We start from the raw sequence: 21,180 nt of genomic DNA on the forward strand, positions 1-21,180 counted from the left end.
ACTTTAAAAATATTCGTCACATCAATTCTCATCTATATTTACAAGTATTAAATGTACAGAAATTAGATTTTAGTCTGAATTACTTTATTTTCATAAACAGGAAAAAAAGTTCATAAATTCTGTTGATATTAAAAATGTCAATCATTATTTCCATAACTAGCAAACTATACTTTAGTGTACATCTCAAAGTCTGTGTTGTGGTTACAGTAACAAGTGAACTGTTAAATTGTCACAATGAAATAACAGACCATTGAATTCTAACTTTGTACACTTGCCAAGTATTAGGCAGAACCTTAGTTCACTATAGTAGTACCCCGTTTCTACAAGAAGAGACTGGTGTCAAAATTGAGACTTTAAGCTAAATTTAATCTATTCATCAAAACCAGTGGTACATTGCCATATGAATGAACCATAACCCTCTAACCAAGTAATCAGCTGAAATTAAACAGAATCACTGCTTATTTCCTACTTTCCTGTTGTCAATAACTGAAGATGAAGGAAATTTACTGTTCAGTCGAGGAACCTTTATACGTTTTATGACTGCAGTGAAAGTTCATTTATACGAAATAGCACTGATTGTAGTCAGTCATTTTTGAGAGGTAAAGCATTAAGTGCACACATAAATTAGGACAGAAGTCAACATACACAGAGTTGGTTAGTTTTTAAAGTCATCAGATCGTTGGCTGAGGAGCTCACAGCTTGGCGTAGTCCTTCAGGATGACCTCCAGCTTCTGACTCAGCATGATGTTCCCTCGAACCTTCAGCTTGCCAGAGAAAAATGCCTATCAAAAAGAAAAAGAGAAACTTGAGTATTTTTCTTTTCAAGAAAGTACAAAGTCTCTGATTTCCAGCCAGTTGGCTATTATTTGTTTTCAACCACACAGAGTAAACTAGGGCCAAGACGCCTGCGGCTAACACTTCGCTCAAATGAAAAAGCCATAAGTCGGGTTGCAGGGAAAAGGAATGATGTGACTATTGCTGCTCTTGTAGCAGAACAATGAAATGATACTCAGAAGGGTCTCAGGCAAGAGGTGCAAAAAACCCTTATTGGTTAACTGAAGTACTGACGATGTGCAGCCTTTGGTGATGATCCTTTTCCACTTTACTGATCTTTCTCCAGCTGCTCCTTTCATCCCCAGTGAGGCTGGGAAAGACACAGCCTGTGTCTGTGGATGCTCTTTATTTAAAAAAAACAAAAAAAACAAAACACGGGCCTCAGATCAATATCAGGTGCTCTAGGAAGCATATCAAGTCTGTACGGTGAAAGTTACTCCCTGTGACAGACGAAATGCTACAGACATAACAAGCAGCATTGATTGAGTTCCCACACGGAGCTTTTGTGAACTTGGTTTGATAGACCATTCCCTTTCATTTTTAAACGTGACATGACAAAATTAACGGAGAACTCATTACAGATTGAAGGGCTCTTCAAAGGCACGTTCACTTTAATTAAACTGAACATCAGGAAAAAAGTTTAAAACATGAAGCTATACTGTCACCAAAACCTCATTATTCAAAGCCACTGTGAGCACAAAAAGCTTTGTTGCACTTTTACAATTTAAATCTTTTACATGGATAAAAGTGGAGAAACAACAACAAGGCAGCAAATAGCCTTTTGTTAAAACATGTCACATCAGAGATTCACAGTAACTACTAAGGTGTGACTATTCACTGATTACCTTCTGAGGGTTGAGTTTCCCCTGCACCACATCCAGGAAGTCTTCATCCGACACTGTGAAAGTCACATCCACCTTCCCACTGTAAGGGCCTTTATGCAAGGAGCCGCTGCCGTTCTTCAGATCAATGGCTGGAGGAAGCCGGGAGGTGAGGTGGGGGTGGGGGGGCAGAGACAGAAGATGGAATAAATCATAATACAACATTTGACAGAGCTTCACTTTCTTTGGGTTGGCTGGCTTTTCTGCTTTGCTTCCACAACTCATGAGTGACTGGAGTTATTATTCAGCCATTAGCACAGATGTTACCCTGGTTTTAATGGTTTATTTGACAGCTTGTTAACAAAATGTCAATCTGGGTCAAATTAACTTGTCAACTTTATAGCTCAGGCTGATATTTCAGCCTTTGAAGACAGTCACCAGCAAATTTAGTGTGAGACAGTCAATCATACAAATCACAGAATCTGTCCTTTATCCTGTGTTTATAAATCATACATAATAATCTGACATACTATAAATTCCTTCTTGGCTTCTCACACATCTCAGAAACTTGTTTTTTGTATTGTTGCAGTTTTTTTTGATTTTATCAAATGAAGCATTTATTATACCCGCACTGTGTGTATATTACGTGTGTTTTGGGGTTTTTTTTTTGCATTTATGTTTTTGCAAAAACAACCTTCTCGTGTGAAACAATAAAAGTCTGAGCTGATATTTTTTTCATAATGCAACTGTTTTAGTGGTGTGTTTAATGTTTTTCTCCAGCATATCTCCAGTATACTTACTCCACTGTGCAGTGTTCTTGCCATCTTTGGTGATCTCCCAGGCAAAAACTGCATTCACCTTCTTGACCAGCTCTGAGCCCACGTCTTTGATACGACGACCGATCTCTGCAAACACCAGCTCGCTTTGAAGGCCTCCACCCTGCTTAGAGGTACACATGACTGATTTGTCAGTACAACTTGATTTTGTTTTAAATTGTCTCCAAAACTAAAGGAAATGTCAGGGCTGCCGTATGAAACAAGCACGTTCAGATCCATGTACCTGTTTGGGATGTTCTGGAGACGCATCTGATGCAGCATGTAAATCCACATAGGCCCCAGACAGCACAACGACATCAGTCTCCTTCACCTGTGTGAGAGAGACACAAGCAGAACATTCACAAAAGAACAGAGAAAAGCACTGAAATGTCAGCTCAGACTCATTTGGAATCAAATGCTAGACACCGACTTTGCACTGGATGTAAATCCTGTTGCCTTCCTTCCACATCTCAGTCTGTAGTGACTGTCCCGGCAGCATCGGCTTCACAAAGCGAACCTGTCAGAAAGAGACCAGAGTTAAGGGAGGGTGGTGGATCTGTAATTAAATCAGTTTAGATTTAAGATTCTTCAGTTCTTGTTAAATTGTTTGGCATTTATCAAGTTGAACTCAAAGAGACCTCAATAAAAAACTCTCATGTCTTGATCACAGGACCACAATTTACAGGACTGTAAAAATCCAAACTGCATATCAACGAACGTGAGGCTGGCACATATTTGGGATTTAAACCACTTTACTTTTTTGTGAACTTTGCTCATATGAGAAATCAGATTCACTTAATTCTCTTAACTGAGTAAATGTTATGAATCACTTACTTTCACCTGATGACCGATACCTGTTCATGTGTCGATGCATCTTAGAGAGACTATATTTGCATAACCTTTGCCCCTAAATTGTCTTATTAGGCTCCTCCTTCCATTTATCAAAATGTCAAGTGTCAGGTACCACTGGCCAGTCAAACAAGTGGTTCCAGACATGACGAATCTGACGCCTTTGTGAATTTAAGTAATTTAATTTGTATCTTACTCAAAATTAAATACAAGAAAATTGATGAATAGAGCTACTCTCTCTAAATATGCCACTGAAGAACCAACCTTCAGTGGCACAGCTATGTGGAAGTGGTCCTTGCATGAGGCCCAGTGACTCATAAAATGCTCAAAAGGATTTAAATCACAGCTAATGGTTACCTTGATAGCCTTGAATCTGGAGGGGTCATTGTCTGCAAACTGCTTGAGGACGTGTCTCGCAGCAAAGCCAAATGAACACAAGCCATGCAGGATGGGAGCCTTGAAGCCTGACCAAAGAGCATTTTTTAAGTACAGCGCATCAGATTATAAATGAGATCAACACACATCATTTGACCTTAAATCCCCAGGGAGCAATTTAAATGAATGACAACATTTTTCGATAAAGAGTGACACCCATCAAATCCACAGCAGACACTCAGACGCTCACCTCCCATGGCAGCAAAACTGGGGTCTATGTGCAGCGGGTTCCAGTCTCCACTCAAGCGGTACAATGCCGCCTATAACCACAGGGAACACAGACATTGTTTAGATCTATGTCTAATTCATAAACTCCTGAACTTCTCATACACAGATGTGGGATGAAATTAAATTATCATGAAGGCAATAGAAGAGACACCTAAAATAAGAATGTCTTTGAAGTGATACAGCTGCAGTCATTTAAATTGCTCAAGGGCTTTGTTTCTTTTCTTTTTTTTCACTCCCTGTTCTTTTTTATTTTCTGCTGTATCATACAGTCTGTATTTTCTTTCTGAGCTGATAGAAAACCTTGTTCGACACTTCTGTCTTTACAGTTTGTCTAAAACTTTATGGTTATTTCAGAGGCGCAAAACAATATGTTCCATTTCCACCCCCGTGTTATCAATACAGCTTGATTTATTCTGCTACAAAACCCACACAGACACACTCACTTGGTCTCTTGTGGTGAAATCAATCACTACAGCATCTGGTGCCCGGCGAGGTGGGGGCAGAGGAGCCTGGAGGAAAATCAAAACACAAAATACAACAAATCAAATGTGATGCAGCATTTATTTATAATGACTTTGTCCATTTTGGTGAAGTAACTTCATTGTGGAGTACGTACTTTAGCCTTGTCAGAGCTTCTCTTCCCTCCAAACCCTCCAGCTCCCACCACAAACACTGAAAACTGGTTGTAGCACACCAGCTCGTCGCCACTGTAGGTGTTCACTGCAAACCAGCACAGGAGTGGAATTCAAATAATATCTAGTATTCAAAGCCTTAACTTATGAAAAGAAGTGATACTACAGTAAAATAATAGTACAAGATTTAAAAAAAAAAAAAAAAATTAAAAACCACTCAACGTGCCACAGAGTGACCCTGCCTGTGGAAATGTATATCCTGTTATTACTGCTACACTTATGCATAAGCAAAATATTATATATGTAATAGTTTGAAGGGTATCCCATTTAACAATTTAACACTCTTTGGGGTCATTTAATCCTTTGGAATTTTTATACTTCATAAAGGGATCAGACATTTTTTATTGTAGAACCCAAAATAATCCTCTAATAAAAACCTTCCCTGTTGTTTCTAATCACTTTGCCCAGATTTTTACCTTCATTACAGACAATTGAGCAATGAGGAAGGACAAAGGGCAATAAATGTCAGACACAAACCAGGGACGTTGCTGTTCGTGGTGTGTTTTTGTCTGATTTGTATCTTGTGTACATGCTTGTTTATTGTCAAGCATGTACACAAGAGCACCAGCAGCAAATACAGTGTGTGCAAATACAGGCTGTTCCTCCGATTGATAGCTAAAAAGTGCAGAGAAGGAAAAGACTTCCTTGCTAGCAAATAATGACACCAATACAGTACAAATAAATGTAGTGGAGGAAAAAAAGTACATCTGAATGACGCTCAGTGGAGTAAAAATAATTACGTAACTATTTTATACCTTTGACTGATGAATTTAACGTCAGCGCCGAGGGAAATGTGAAATCTTTGACTGTTTTGTTATTAATAAGCTCATTGTGTTTCAGAAACTCATCTCAATGTGAAGTAGATGCTGACAAAAAGGGATGCAAGAGTGCTGTAATTATTAAGTTGGTATCACTCGCCTGGAAATGATGATATGCAACACAAGTGCCATGTATCCTGACATTAGCTCTGACAGGGAGCACAGTGAGGAGAAAACCTGCCTCATTTCTTTGTTACAGCACATTTAGAGTGAAATTAGAGCGGGAGGAAACGGCTTCATGAAGGCTGACTGTGAAGAGACAATTAGCAGCTGTCAGAAGAAATCAAAGCCAGACTGCAGTTCATGTGCCGGCTGGTTAATTTTATTAGGTCAGTTCAAAATATAACTAGGCATAAATATAAACAAAGCTGCTTCTGCAGGACGTTACTGTGACACACTGTCTTACCCAGAAATAACTTTATTTTACAGTAAGAGGATAACAGGAGCTGAGTGGTTTAGTGTGTTTAGGTGGAATTACATAGTTTCCCCCTGTGAATCCTCAGGGAACTGCAGGTCCCATGTTACTGGGTTTTAGTGGGATTAATTATAGATCAGAGTGGTTCTAATGCCATCCATCTGTATGGGATTGTCGAACAGAAATACGACCATTATTTCAATCCCCGCAGACACAGACTGTAAATGAACTTTCATTAATTCAGCCTGAGAGTCAAGCTTCAGGAAAACTTGCATTGAAATGAATATGGATTAAATGCACTCTGGTTAAAGCTTTGCACCCTACAGGAAAAGGAGAACTCACCATCCAAGAGGATGACGGCTCCAGACCCTTTGTCCAACACGTCAGCTATGGTCGCCTTAGAGGTGAGTTTACCTGAAAATGGATTTACCTGTTTACACACTACTTTAACACATAATTCTGCACTTACAGAATATTACTACCCACTTTTTGCATTTTGTATTTTAACCACACTGAGTGCAGTTTCAAAAGGTATTTTCACACTTTCCTTGATTTATACAAGAGCTGACACAACTGTCAAACATTTGATACTTACAGTTTATATTTTTACCATTTTCATCATCTTACATTACATTTAACTGAATATTTTTGAGTTTTGCACTGAAAATTCTTTATACTATGTTGTTAAAACTTAGGAGTATATATCTTCAAAACGGCAGTAATCTCTCGTCAGACCTGTCCCAGTTATATGACATGCTACATATACAATGAATGCAGGTACAATGGCTCAGTGACATTGATCGCTTTCAGTACTTGTACACAATACATTGTGTGTATTCTAATCAGAGAGAATCACATACCCGAGGTTGGTAAAGGTTTGTAAAGTTCCAGATACTGCTCTCCATGCAAAACCTGACACAAAACATTACGACAGGTGTGACATGTAATCATACCAAAGTCTTAAATCCTTCATAGCATGACTAATGTGTGTACTAATACTCTTCCTGTGTGCAATAGTGTGTAAAATATACCACGTGGATACAAATATGCATAATGAATTACACGCACACGCACACTTGCACACAAGTAAAATCAAAAAATTTTAGACATTTACATGTTGAAAGTTTTCTAACCTGTGTAAAATCTATGTTGAGCCCAGGGACAGCGCTCAGCCCACCTTCCATCATGGCTGCCTGGGAGGGAATGACCCCAAAGGTTGGGAGGCAGCTAAAGTCAGAATGACCTTCATACAGGAACCTACATAAAAAAAATTGCAGCAAAAAAAAAAAAAAAAAAAAAAAATCCAAAACTTTCATACACAGATGGACATACAGCTTTTTGGGATCCTGGATGTATTTTAGTCTTTTTTTTTGTTTCCATGATTTACTTCGATTGGATTTCACACAGGCTGACTTTTCAGACCTTCACAAATACACAGATACGCACCTAAGATGGTCTGGGTCTTTGGTGGACATGCCAACCCCCAATGCATAGAGAATACACTGCATGTGGTTGAAGGAGAATGTACTCTGTGGTAGTTTTTGCCCCACTGCCACACTCTGGGAGGGAGGAGGAAGAGAGAGAAGAGAGGATTTTAGTGTTGGTTTTGAGTGCAGAACATTAGAATGTATTCCTGTAATTCAGACAGAGAAAATTAATATGCAACTTTAAAGCTTCTAGAAAAGTAATAAGGTTCACCTCACGGTAGATTAGCTCCAGAGCTCATCCCTTGAATACAAATGCTGTAATTAAACTCTGCACATACAGAAACTTCACTGTAGAGGTGGACCATAGACACTAAACAAACCTTTCTAAACTATTTATGTGTTAACAGTGTGATAAAAGAGTAAAAGCAGAAAAACACATTGAGCAATAGTAACATTTAAAAACAAATTTTAAAGAGATTACAATCTAAAAAGACAGGTTCAATTTTCCAGTGTGGCCTGGTGCCCATGTGAAATCTGAAACTGCTAAACAGATTCAAAAGTTTATCTGAAGATAATGAGGCATCAGCCACAGAATTTAGACAAATCAACTGGAGATCTCCTCCACTGCAGTTAAGCAGAACCATCCCAGAAACAAAGACAATGGAGGAACTCTATACTAATGCTACAGTTGGTTTGTAAGATTTCCACAAAGAAGAGGGCTGCAGATTTGCCACATATCACTTATGTTAAAAATGGATAAAGATGGTTTTAATGGTCAGTGTCAGTCTATCCATTAACTATCACTTATCCTTCCAGGGTCTCGTGGGGACTGGAGTGAATCCCAGTTGACACTGGGCAAGAAGTAAGGTACACCCTGGACAGATCGGCAAGCCATCACAGGACTGACACAGAGACACACTCACATTCACACCTGTGGGCACCAGTTAGCCACCAGTTAGTGGCACCTTAATATTTTTCTATTTATTTCTGTGCTAATGTATTTTAAAAGTGTATCAGAAGATGTAAGAAGCTTCTCTTCAGTTTAGGTTTGGCATAATCCCCTGTTTGATTTAATCTGTGATCTGTGGTGTCAATAGCTTCGTCATTAGTTGAAGTTGTTAACTTCTGTTAACATGCAGCCTGAAAATGGGCTGAAACACCTTAACAGAACATTGCAGTAATCAACTGTGAATGACAAAACATCATGAATGAACCTTTTAAAGCTCAGGAAGGTGAAGCTGTATTATATGAAAGTTTTAAAACCCTTTTTAATCTCAGCCTAACATCCTCTGGAAAAGGTTTCTGATAGTTGAAGACTCAAACTGATCATAAATGAAATGTTACCAATTTATTTCCTAAATTCTATGAAGCCCCTGGATAGAATGTGGACAAACGATAAAAATATATATATTTCTAGGACTCAAAAGTAAAGTATACCCCTATTTTGTGCTGCCCAGACTAAAGCCAAAAAATAATAGAACTGTAGAATGTAAAATCCCAAAAGGCTGCTAAAATCAGCAAATTCCTAAAAATATATAAGGCCCTGAGTGGTAGCTACAGCCCTGTTATTGTTCTAAATAAACACTCCAGGTTGTATTACGAATCTGACAAGAAATAAATTCTCACACACAAACTAGATTATGTTGCTGGGTCAAGGAAGAGGAAAAAGAGTAAACCCCACAGTTTAGCTGGCTCCTTAATGACAAGTATAGAAGTATAGAATAGTATTCTATTAGTACTCTTCTATACTATAGAATATAGAAATATCTACTTCTGACCCTCAAATGTAACCAAGTCATCTTCAAATATCCTGTAAACTACACAGTGTCTATGTTTCATATTATAATACAAATACACATAACAACTGTATTGAGCTGTTGTTCAAAATGGCATTGTTTGTAAAAGTGGTGTGATTCATACATTTACACCACCTCTCAGCTGGTTGAAAAAAAAAAAAAGGCTGGCCTCTGGAGGTGTGCCTTTAATTAAAACTGCATTTAAATGCAAATGTGGGAAGTATTCAGTTCTCTGAACCAATCTAACATCCCTGCACTGAGGATTCATCTGCACCAGATGAAAAAGCTAAAGCTACAGTTGAGAATTCAGAATAAAAAGCAGTGGTAGTGGTACATGCAGGATTTAAGGCAGGTAAGTCAGTTATTTGTAAAGAAAAATTGTATTTACCCTTTATTCAGGTGTTTCTGATATATCACGTGCGTCAGTGGTGGCTGGCTAAATAATAAAAACACCTAACAGTAACACAATACATTTCAACAGGAGCAACAACTCCAGCCTCCACAACAATCACACGGTTGAATCAACACCTCTTTAAAACAAAAACCAAACATTATATAACCTTGTGATGATCCAGATGCTTCTCTTCAGATACCTGATCATTACATACAAAAATATTTAGGATCATTAGACCTCTGACCAGTGGGAGCTGCATGAAACAACACAACACAAGCATAGGGTGGCCCAGCTGCAGCAGTATCTGCATCATGACCATGACAAGGACAAACATAAAAATGCACACACATAGTAGAACGACACAAATACACAAAATACAGACACACACACGCATAGCACAACGCCGTGCCATCTGAGGATGGTGACTCAAGGCTAACATTTGACTGTTCCAACTCTGCAGTCCAGACAACCACACACGCACACACTCACACACGCACACACTCACACACGCACACACTCACACACTCACACACGCACACACGCACACACGCACACACGCCCACCCCTGCCAGACACACAGTGAATAAGACACTGATACCCGAAACAGTGTAAACCTACTGTGCATCGTTCAAATTTTAGCTACTCAATCATGATATATTATTAAAGCCTTATACTGAACCGAGATACTGACTGCTTTTAATGCCAAATGTAAAACGTTTCTTCACTGCACTAAAAGCCTTCAACCTGACTGAACTATCAGCTGTGAGCATTATGATCGATGCTTAATAAGCCTTTTTCTTTTTGCTACAATATGGTGACAAGACAGTTCAGTTTCTTACCGTTCTAAAACAGTAAGGGAAGGGTTCAGTCAGCTGTATATTACAAATACATGTTAATCAGATGATGTAGTCCATTGCTTACTATTGCGCACAGCAATTATCTTATCACTAGAGTTATACTTGTGGCACAATGTTTTATTTAATTAACTTAATGTGTGAGCTGTAATGAGTACACCTTCTGTAATCTAATGATAGGGAACCCAGTGAAGTGAAGTGAAAGAACACATCCTGGGAACTATGACTGCAGCACTGTACTGTGTTTAGAGCGTCAAGTTCTATAAACTAATCTGAGTTGGCATTTGTCTGGTGCATAACCATTTCATATTTACAGGAGACATCAGCGTACTTAGGGATGCTGTATGTAGCTTCACTGAGTGAGTTATTACAGTCCCTGGACAGAGTCAGAGTCATGAGTTGCCTTGTTTACAGCTTTCTGTACATAATTTACATTTACACATTCAAGTCATTATCAACCCAGTTACAGACGCTACTACAGTCTAAGTGGAAAGAATGATATAAGAGAGAGGTGGAGAAAGAAAATTGATGGGCATGAAGTAACACTAGTAAAAATAAGGTTAATAACAGCCGAGGCCGAAAAATAATGAAAAACAACAAAAGGAGAATAATGGGGGGCATGGGAAAAGTAAGCTAACTGTAGGTAATAACAGCACCAGGTGTTGGCAAATTATACTTTTTCACAATAATATTTAACTAGAAATTTCTTTCTCTCTGTTTCCCAATTCGGACATCAGGGTCTCCTTGTAGGCTTCACCAAGGTAGATTTAAGTCTTTTAGTGTATTTTTACTACCAAATAGAATAAAAATTTCCATGGTGAAGTATGAAAGCATTAAGGAAATCAATGGCAATGTTATGGTCTAGAATTACTTATAAATTATAATTGACATTTTCAGTATTTTCCATCAGTATACAGTTGATAATGATAATTCTTAATGCTATAATAATAACATTAATGTGACCTACGTCTGTATAAGCTACAGAAAATGGATGAATGTATCCACCAAATAAAAATGTTAAATTAAATCAAGTGCAATTAAGTTTTTGCTGAAAACTGAAACTCCACATAAATTAACTGAACAGCCTCCTGTGCAAGTAATCACGTCACAACAGTCACATTCAGTTTGTAAGTGGTAAAATTACTGCCTGCAGCAGGGGAAAGAAAGCATTTAACTATTTTTTGAATGAAATATATAAATTTCAATTACTTTTCAAGCCCCACAAATTCCTAGTATATTGCAGTCAAAGAAAAAAGTAAATTTTCTACTCACAGGATCAATCCCTGAAGAGGCCAAAGCAACTGTTGGATTTGCACGGACTTCTTCCTTTGACTCGACCTGAGAAAGCACACTCACAACCGAGTGCAGAGATTCTACACCAAGGTAAGAGATTACACATGAAAGTACAGTGTAAGCACACCAGAACAAGACACCTGCTGATACCTCTGATGGATGGAAAGTTTAGGATGTCACGTATCAGACATTTAGTTCATGGATCATCTTGAACACTAATTTTTATCTTAGATTAAATGGACTGACAAAAAGTTAAACTGAATTCGTGGGTGATGTTAATGCACAATAAGAATTTCAGTCCAACACATTCTGATCCAGGAGCAGCCTTAAAATGGATGTACAGATGCAGGTGCTACAATACTTGCATTAAGATTAAACATGAGCACCTTTTTTCTAGAAATATTTGTTTACATATTTACCACACTGTGTGTTTTCAGCTTGCCTAAATTTAGAATGTAAATATTTCCAACCAGGAAAGCTGTGAATACCACTGCAGATTCAGTAAACACAAGCAAACTAAGACAGCCAAAGACAACCAAGGAACAATGTGTGACTAGGAAGACCACAGCTACTAATTACCGTCACTCAGTGGCAGGCAGTTACAGAGCAGAGGCAGCAACAAGTCTGTGTAATAAGCTACGAATGAGAAGGCACTACAAAGCCATGCTAATGAGGCCAACTAGTGCCCTGGGGGACTGCCACCCTCATTCAGTTAATGTTAACACACCGCCCTTTCTTTAAAATGTATATCTGAGAGTGTGGAGAGGGATGGAGGAGGCGGAGAGAAATAATAATCAACATTTTCCACCCTCTTGTTTGCATGAGGGAACAGCACAAGGTTTAGTCAAATCTGTCTTTGTTACCAAACATTCTGTATATACAGACAGGATGACAATAATAGTAACTAATGCCTGCATTTCTTAGCCCACTTTTCACCATATACACATATACACATCTTCTCATGATGCTATTGCATAAAGTCTGTTGTTAAGGTAGCAAGTTACAGTGGACACATATTTTAATAAGCTAGAGCTCTGTTCCACTGCTAACATCTTTTATACTAATATTGCCAATTAACTGTTACTTTAGAGTACCAGGGAGTTAACTACATAATCCAAACAGCAAACTGTGCAATGAGTGGTTATGTCATTGGTAGGTATCTGATGGACTTTGATTATTTAGATTCATTGTAGCTATGCAGTGATCTGTTCAATGAGTCAAAGAAGTGTGAAGGCAGACCAGCAGGGTTATGAGGAGAAGAAGGTCAATAAAATTAATTTATGGGCACTAAGGCCTTAGAAACATCTCAACACAAAGCAGGAGTTGTGTGGTTACTGTTTATATCAGAAATCATGATCAGAGTAAATTAGAACCATTCAGGGCAATAAAATAAGAGTATGTAGACACATGTACCCAGTAGATACATTTTTCTACATTATTGTGTATATAAGTATGTGTTGAGCCTAATGCATTACTGACCTTGTATAGTAGCAGGCTTGGTGGCATCTGTAAAATCACAGATTTTGTTCCACTGGTCCCTGACAGCCTCAGGAGTCATAGTTTGGTTTTTCTGTCTCACAATGTGGCCCTGAGAACGCTCCCAGCGCACTGCACACATAGACACACGGAAATAAAGAGGTCACTGCATAGTGAAAATTACACATGTATAATGTTATTGGCCCAGGGGTAATGAACATCATTTCCCTGGGAAAAAATGCACAGTACTCACATTTACCAATCCAGCCTGCACCAACCTGAAAGAAGCAGATGACTCTCAATGACGAAAGATTAAAAAAAACCAAACTGCAGCAGGTACAGTGGGAATGAGACCTTATACATTACTGACGAGAAAGAAAGAACATGTTTTTTCTCTGTATACCTCAAACAGTCCTCCATTTTCCTGGCACTGGTCATGACAGAGCCAGAGGACGAGGGGAGCAACATACTCAGGCTTCAGAGATGCCACAAGATCTAAATAAAAACAAAAAACATGCAAACACACAGGAAAAGTACTAAACAATCATGTTAATAAAGTGTTGCTATAGTTGTTTAAATTTCTTATTTTGAAAACATCACAATAATGTATATGATCTTGAGTTATTATTCCTAAAAATCTTTAAAAGAACAGAATAGAAAATAGAATGAAATAAATACAATTATATTTCTATGTATATTTAGGCTATGTTACCTACTGGACAAACAATACTAAGGCTCCACAAATACTGTGAAGCAGGAAACAGACTTTTGCAAAACTAATAGGCGAGTACAAATAAATAAAGACTAAACCTGAACAAAATCTCAGTATTTCTGGATATAAAAAGCCTTAAATAACTATTAATTATTCCCTCTAAAGAAGTATTAATTATTCTGTACACTAAAAATATCTGTACCTTTTAGTCAGCCAAACATGGTGCTACTAATCTTCACCACACACTGAAGTGTTTAGCAAAATGTGTTCTGTTCATCAGAAAAGCCTGAGTCAGTGAAAGCCAACAAAATGGAACCAAGTCATTTACTGAGGTGAGGCCATGCTGTAACAGTTGGCACAGTGCAGTGCGACAGATGCTACTGTAGACCAGCACAGCAGGACAACAAAACCACTCCTTTAATTTGTCACTTAATATCCCAGTCACATAGCATGCACAATATGCTCATGATATATGGAGATTTGCAGATACTGGGTTGGTGGATTGGAAAAACTCTGTAACACCTAGAATAAAAATAAGTAGTAGCCCAGAGCAGCCTGCTTAAATTGAAGGTTAACACATTAAAACTTTTAAAACACTTACGTGGTGCATGATTTCATCATGGTTATAGGAACGAACAGAACGAATAGGAAAAAAAAAAAAAACTTGAATATTAGATGACAAATTTGCATGTCAAACACGAGTGCTGTTGCCTAAAATTTTGTAAATCAAAACTGCATAAGCATTACATTATGCAGTTGCTCTGAACAAAAAATACATCTGCCTATTTTGGCCTGTTCAAGAAATGTGTGTATATGTGAAAGAATGTGCATGATACCATGGTATGGATTATACAGACTAACTTCATACTTATTATGTAGGTTTTTTTCAATGTTTCCTTTTACCTGGGGGCATGATGGTCTCTGTGAGGCGTGACCCAGCAACAGGAGCAATAGTGTTGCAGTGGATGTTGTACTTTTGACCCTCGATGGCCAACGTGTTTGCTAGTCCCAGCAGGCCCAACTTGGCAGCACTGTAGTTAGCCTGACCAAAGTTACCATAGATGCCTGCAGCTGAAGCCGTCATGATGACTCTGGACACAGACAACCCAAGAAACAGGGTTGGTCTTAATGCTAAGTAACAGACATTGCTATGGCACAAACAGAAACTCCTAAGTTGGTTCACATTTTTATTTTATGCTTGCATGCTACAATATCCCAGTGTCTTATCCTGGATGTACTGTAGAACACCACACAATAAACTGACCTCAGCTACTGAGTACAGGCTCTATGCAGAAATAAATGCAGGTATGTACAACAGCAGATACACAGACATGCACTTACCTATTTTGCCAGTAATTAGAGACAAGTAATCACAGAGTCAACTTCAGTTAAGCAAGACTAATGAGGTTAATCATCGCCAGTACATTAACTGTAAGAGCATCTGAAAAACGGCATCTGAGTGGTCATCAGAAAGCAGTGATCCGTATCTCAGCACACTCTGTACTACAGTGGCAACACCTGAAGGCTGAAGATCACTATAAAAACAGATCTTCCATTTTTACTAAGCATCATATGATCATATTTAGCATTAGGGGCTAATACATATTAGAAACGTGTTCCTATGCTTTCACATAGCTTTATTCACAATCTCAGTTTCTTCTTATCTACCTCGAAATAAATCCAACTGCATTATTTGCAATGGTTTTCTGCTCTACTAAGCTGCTTTTGAGCTTTTGAGCTCAGTGTGGTGAAATTGTTTGTAGAATGTTACTTCACTGTTTATAAGCTACTGTCTTTTCCCATTCGAGCAAAGCTGCTTGTGCACACTTGTGAAGGGCACCTGTTACCTGGAGTAACATGAGAGCAACACAGCTTGTGTGACCACCTTCTGCAAATTATAATTCAAAACATGCAAACTTCATAGCCCACATTTTTACTTGTCATAGCAGGAAAAGCATGGGTGTAATTAACAACTGTTCACCATTGCAACTAGCTTCAGCCATGTTTGGTAAATGAAAATATAAGAAAGATTAGTTAAAACAATCTCTGTTAATGAAATAACAGGATGGCTGCTTCAGTGAGCAGTCTTTTCCCTATCTTCTATAAGTGACCAACTGAGATCACTTGAAATTTTCCACTGGATAATTAGTTCATCAGGCCTTTTCCAGAGGTGAACAATCTAAGATGTGTGGCAAATCACATTCAACTCTACAACTTTACACCAGTTTAAATGTGAAGTGTATTTTTGTTGTTGTTGTTGTTGCTGTAGTGCTTCTAAGAATGAGATGAGTCTGCACATACATTTTTAATGCAGTTCAAATTGCATTTAAATTGTTCAAAAATTAACACACAGTGCTGCATACCCAAATTTACTAATCTCTTTCTTCCTCTGGTGATTTACATATTCATATCAAATTTGCTGGCTTTGGTTTTTTATTAGTATGCAGATTCTTTTTTTTCCATTCACACCATAAAACCAGTGGGGCTAAACATAATAAGCAGAATCAAGGGATTAAAGTCAGAATATGTGTGTAGTAATGTGATGGCAGACATGCTTTATATATCATCAACTCAAGTGCATATCCTCAAGACCACTCTTAAAATGAGGCACATAAAAACCATTAAGTATCTTTGGTACTTCAGCTGACATCTGAATTAGACCTTACCACACAGCATTTTATACCATATTGCTTATCTATCTTCTTGATCACAGTCCAGCAATTGTCTGTCTGCTGTGGAGTTTGCAATTCTGTACAATCTAAAAAAAAAAAAAATCCTGGATTTTTTTTTTTGGATGGCAGTTTTTTTCAATGTCAATATTGCTAGTAGCTGGGCTCCCTACCTGCCAAACTTTTGGATTTTCATGTGGTTCCAAGCAGCTCGAGTCACCAAGAAGGAGCCTCTCAAGTGAATCCTTTGAATCAGGTCTGAAATGGAGTGCAATGATGTAGTAAACATTACCACACAACATATAACATTATACACTTGTTAATTCAAATTAGAAATTTGTGGATCATATCCAGATTACAGGACTCCCACACAGATCTTCTGTTTTTATGAACATTCCCAAGTTAAAAACAAATGTATTCAACATACTGTATAACATGGTGCCACTATCAGAGTATGAGTTGAGCTAAACAAAAGGAAGTTATTTAATTACCCCAGTCCAAATCACTTGTTCTCGTAAATGATCGATCACGAAGTATTCTTGACATAGAAAAGCAAAAAAGAAAGGCTTTTCAGATTGTTTGTGCCAAATAGTTCACTTTTACATAATTATTGCACCCCCTAAATCTCTTAACAATCACTGCAATCAAAGGGCCACTCCAAAAACAGATGATGTGATTAAACCTAAAAAACTGATTACTGCTGTGAAATGACTTACCCAGCATTGTTTACAACAACATCTGTAAAAACATTACAATTATTTAATTTAGACAATTTAATAATGTACTATTTGGGATAAGTATCACCTCTGATAAACACAGTATTGCCATACACATACTATACGCACCTATTCTTCCAAATGCATCCAGTGCTGTCTGTATAAGTTTTTCTCCATCTTCTACTGAGTCTGAATATGCACATAATTGCAGTTAAGTGATGAACAGTCAACTTTTTTGCATAACTACATATCAAAATTACAGTATCTAGTGTCATTCTAGAAAGTCTGGCTATAGTTACAAATCTGATTCTTATGCACATCTGTCGTATTTGCATGTTATCTGCTAGTTACAACAGCACAATTTGGAGGAAGAAAAGTTGGAGAAGGTTTGATTGAATACAGGAAAAAGCTGAGCACCTAGTCTGCTCATTTTGTTAAGTAACGGAGTGTGATGTAACATTTGTTTTCAACATTTGCTAACAGCTTCATCAATGAGCCAGCCAAACTCAAACAGTTATACTGTTTTTGAATCTAACATTACATGAGTTAAATACTATAAGGTAAGCAAGAGTAAAAAAAAAAATCTGATGAAAATAATAAGACAAACAAAGACAAGAAGTCTAGTCCAAACTTCTCACCATAGTTCGCCACGGCCTTGCCCCCTTTTGCTCTTATCTCCTCCACCACCTTATCAGCAGCTGCAGAACTCTTTCCACCCCCTTTAATATCTGCCCCAAGGTCGTTCACTTTATTGCAGCAAGAAGAAAAAGATGATCAATAATGGGCTGAGTTCTACAATTCTACATGAGTGATTAGGTTAGATGAATATTGTAGCTAAGCTTATTCCTTGTAGAAGGAAGCAAGGAAAGCAATTATTTGGTGAGGAGAAATGTTTACCCCAACATCTGGAACAGATGCACATTTCTCTCTGACATACCTCATTTGAAAATATCTTTAACAGTCAATTTAGGGGATGCACCAATTCCAAAACCCAGATCCCAGTGTAAAATTTTTGCAAGTTCCTGCATAAAACTCCCCGGAATATTTTTAAATAAATGAACATGTAACCAGAAATTACTGACACTAAAAGCTCAATCTGCTGTTAAGTGATATGAACATGTAAGAAAATGCTAATATTTTTAAAGATTTTAAGATTTTAAGATTGTTAAAAAAAAAAAAAAACACACATTAACATGGCCATGTCTCCATGGCAAAGAAAACAGTCAAATAAGGTTATAAATGTTCACCAATAGCAGGAATTTCATTAAGTATATAAGATCAAGGCCTGGCTGCCCTAGCCACAGTATGTTGACTTTGCCCAATCTAAAAAGTGAGATACAAGGGACTTCAAATGAAGATCCTTTATTTACCTATGACTGAGGCGCCTCTTTCAGCAAAAGCCAGGGCATATTCTCTCCCGAGGCCTGCAAAGAGAAAGACAGATGAGTCTACAGAACAAAACACGCCAATAAACATTAACTGCTGACAGCAACCATAGCAAGAGAAATAGTAGAACTAAATTACCAGGGCCCCAATCAAAACACAAAAAAACTTAAGGTACAATGAAGATCTAAAAAAAAAAAAAAAAAAAAAAAACTGTGACAGAAGTAATGTAAACAGTAAAAACTTCACAAACTAATTTGAGTATGTTGAGGAAAAAAAAGCAGTTATATCAAGACAGCACATGGTTTCTTTCATGTGATTGCAGTGCACCGATTGTATTATTCATACAGAAGTAACAATGGGTGCGCTAAAAAGCCAATGGGTGCTGCTTCACTGATTGCTGTGCTGAAGGTTGTGACATTACCCTTTCACACACTGGGCTGCATGTACTTTGTTCCCTGTCTTACTCACGTGCAAAGGACGACAAAGTCTGGTGCTACTCAGACAAATGCAGTGCACTTCGTATTGTAATGTCAACAACGTCTCTTTTTTTTCCATAAGGTTCATCAGGACACCGTGGTCTAATTTAGTTTAGCTGCTATAAATACTCGATGACTTGCAGCTGTTACGGTAATAAAAAAGATCCGAGCTTAACAGGCCAATACAACAACAAAATACACCGACTCATGCAATAGCTGTTGTCACAAATCAATAATAACTGAGTAAAGTACGTATAGCAGGTTAGCAGTCGTAGCAAACAAGCCAAGAGCAATTTAAGTGGAGTTATAGTTAGCATTAGCAGATGAGTCCAGCTAACGTTTGCAAAGGGCTTTTACCTCCTCCGGCCCCTGTGACGAGCACGACCCTTCCCTCGAATGACAAATGCATTTCTGTGAGATATATTTCTGTCTTTATAAACCCACCCAGCTCAATGCAGATACGAGCTACACTGCTTTTACTGTCAGGCTCAAAGAAAGTAGGCTGAACTTCTAAATGCTCCACTTCCGCAATTTCGACCAATCAGAAAGCAGGACTGTATTAACCCTGTTTTTACCTAGTGAGGCTGAAATGATGTGAAATAGAGCTGCAATTACTATCAGAGAAAATGGACAATAATCTGAAGGTAATATATATTATTATTATATTATTAGATTATATTATTTTCTGCACAAATGCCCAAATACCATTTTGAGCCTCTTAAATATATGCTCTATAGACTTTCATTAAATGACTAATTGAGAAAATAATCAATTGATTAATTGATAAGTATTTAAACATTTTTAAACATTTTCTATATTTTTACATTTTACAGCGGAGCCAAGCCAGAGATGCCAACCTTGATTTCCAGTTGTTCTCAGAGTGTATCCACGGTGTCAAAAGCTGCACTGAGACTGAATAAGAGCAGCACTGGGATGAAATCTGAATCCAAAGCAGCAGATCATTTACCATTTTATCTAGTGCAATTTCAGGAGAGTGACAGGACCTGAACGCAAATTGTGCAAAAGGGTTACTGTAAGACATGTAGGCTGAAAGCTGCTGAGACACAGTTCTACATCGCAGCCTATAACAATGGAATGACATAATCATGAGGAGAGCCTAGATCAAGCTGTGATTTCTTTGGTAAAGGTTTAACCATCGCATAGTTTTAAATCTAATGACCACAACATACAGGTTGAGATTTTTAAGTGTGGTCTTTGGAGAGTTTCTCTGTTAGAGGGTCAAGAAAGCAGTTTCTGAAGCTGACATCACCTCAGATTCTTCAGTGCTATAGGTTAAAAATTTCCATCCATTCATTTTCTATACCTGCTTATTCCTTAACGAGGGTCACAGGGATCTGCTGGAGCCTATCCCAGCTCTCTTTGGGTGGAAGGTAGCGGTACACCCTGGGACCCATACAGACAAACAACCACTCACACTCACTCCTATGGGCAATTTAGAGTCACCAACCTGACATACATGTTTTTGGACTGTGGGAGGAAACCTGAGTACCTGGAGAAAACCCACACAAGCACAGGGAGAACATGCAAACTCTACACAGAACGGCTGGGTTGCAAACCCAGGACCTTCTTGCTGTGAGGCAACAGTGCTAACCACTCATCCACCCTGCTGCCAAATGTGGAAACGCTTCACAGGGGCCATTGCAGAAGATGGAGATGAGGAACTAATTTTATATGTAATCCCATCCATTTCACTGCTGATTAACTAAGAAAAAAAGGATCACCAATAATTGCTCACCAGCGGATAATGAAGATGTTTTTAATAGACTCCAAGATCAATCGACAGAGCTAGTAGATGATGAAACCGGTACTAACTGGAAGATTTTGTATTTTTACTAGAAAACAACAGATGGAAACAACCACACACAAAAAACCATCACAGCAAATGACCACAAAGATGCAAGACAACACACACCACACCCACGAATCACAACAACACGCTAAAATGATCAACACTTGAGAGATGCGATAAAAATCACAGAATGGCAATTATAACGCCAGCAAAAAGACACAAAACAACAACATAAGTACGGCAAAGTGACACAAAGCAATTGAT

At 38.0% G+C, this 21,180-nt stretch overlaps 1 protein-coding gene across 3 annotated transcripts; it reads right to left on the reverse strand.

Moving 5' to 3' along the window:
* Nucleotides 1-62: 62 nt before the first annotated feature.
* hsd17b4 (hydroxysteroid (17-beta) dehydrogenase 4) lies at nucleotides 63-19,628 on the reverse strand. 3 transcript variants are annotated; one of them, XM_026321387.1, is made up of 25 exons: nucleotides 19,464-19,628; nucleotides 18,615-18,668; nucleotides 17,883-17,990; nucleotides 17,374-17,433; nucleotides 17,245-17,266; nucleotides 17,020-17,066; nucleotides 16,702-16,786; nucleotides 14,763-14,950; nucleotides 13,551-13,642; nucleotides 13,401-13,425; nucleotides 13,151-13,279; nucleotides 11,651-11,751; nucleotides 7,354-7,466; nucleotides 7,041-7,164; nucleotides 6,768-6,819; nucleotides 6,250-6,321; nucleotides 4,599-4,702; nucleotides 4,426-4,491; nucleotides 3,945-4,014; nucleotides 3,677-3,783; nucleotides 2,901-2,987; nucleotides 2,715-2,801; nucleotides 2,456-2,594; nucleotides 1,680-1,807; nucleotides 63-782 (listed from the first exon to the last, which is right to left on the reverse strand). In XM_026321387.1, the coding sequence occupies exons 1-25, from the start codon at nucleotides 19,513-19,515 to the stop codon at nucleotides 693-695; spliced, it is 2,202 nt and encodes a 733-aa protein (XP_026177172.1). In that variant the 5' UTR covers nucleotides 19,516-19,628; the 3' UTR covers nucleotides 63-692. The 3 variants fall into 3 exon arrangements, with proteins under 3 accessions (XP_026177172.1, XP_026177171.1, XP_026177173.1); XM_026321386.1 differs by having other exon boundaries at nucleotides 2,456-2,597; XM_026321388.1 differs by lacking the exons at nucleotides 17,245-17,266; nucleotides 18,615-18,668; nucleotides 19,464-19,628 and having other exon boundaries at nucleotides 2,456-2,597; nucleotides 17,883-17,942.
* Nucleotides 19,629-21,180: the final 1,552 nt, after the last annotated feature.

Source organism: Mastacembelus armatus, chromosome 9 (genome assembly GCF_900324485.2).
Source record: "Mastacembelus armatus chromosome 9, fMasArm1.2, whole genome shotgun sequence".
In the NCBI taxonomy this organism is placed as follows: domain Eukaryota; kingdom Metazoa; phylum Chordata; class Actinopteri; order Synbranchiformes; family Mastacembelidae; genus Mastacembelus; species Mastacembelus armatus.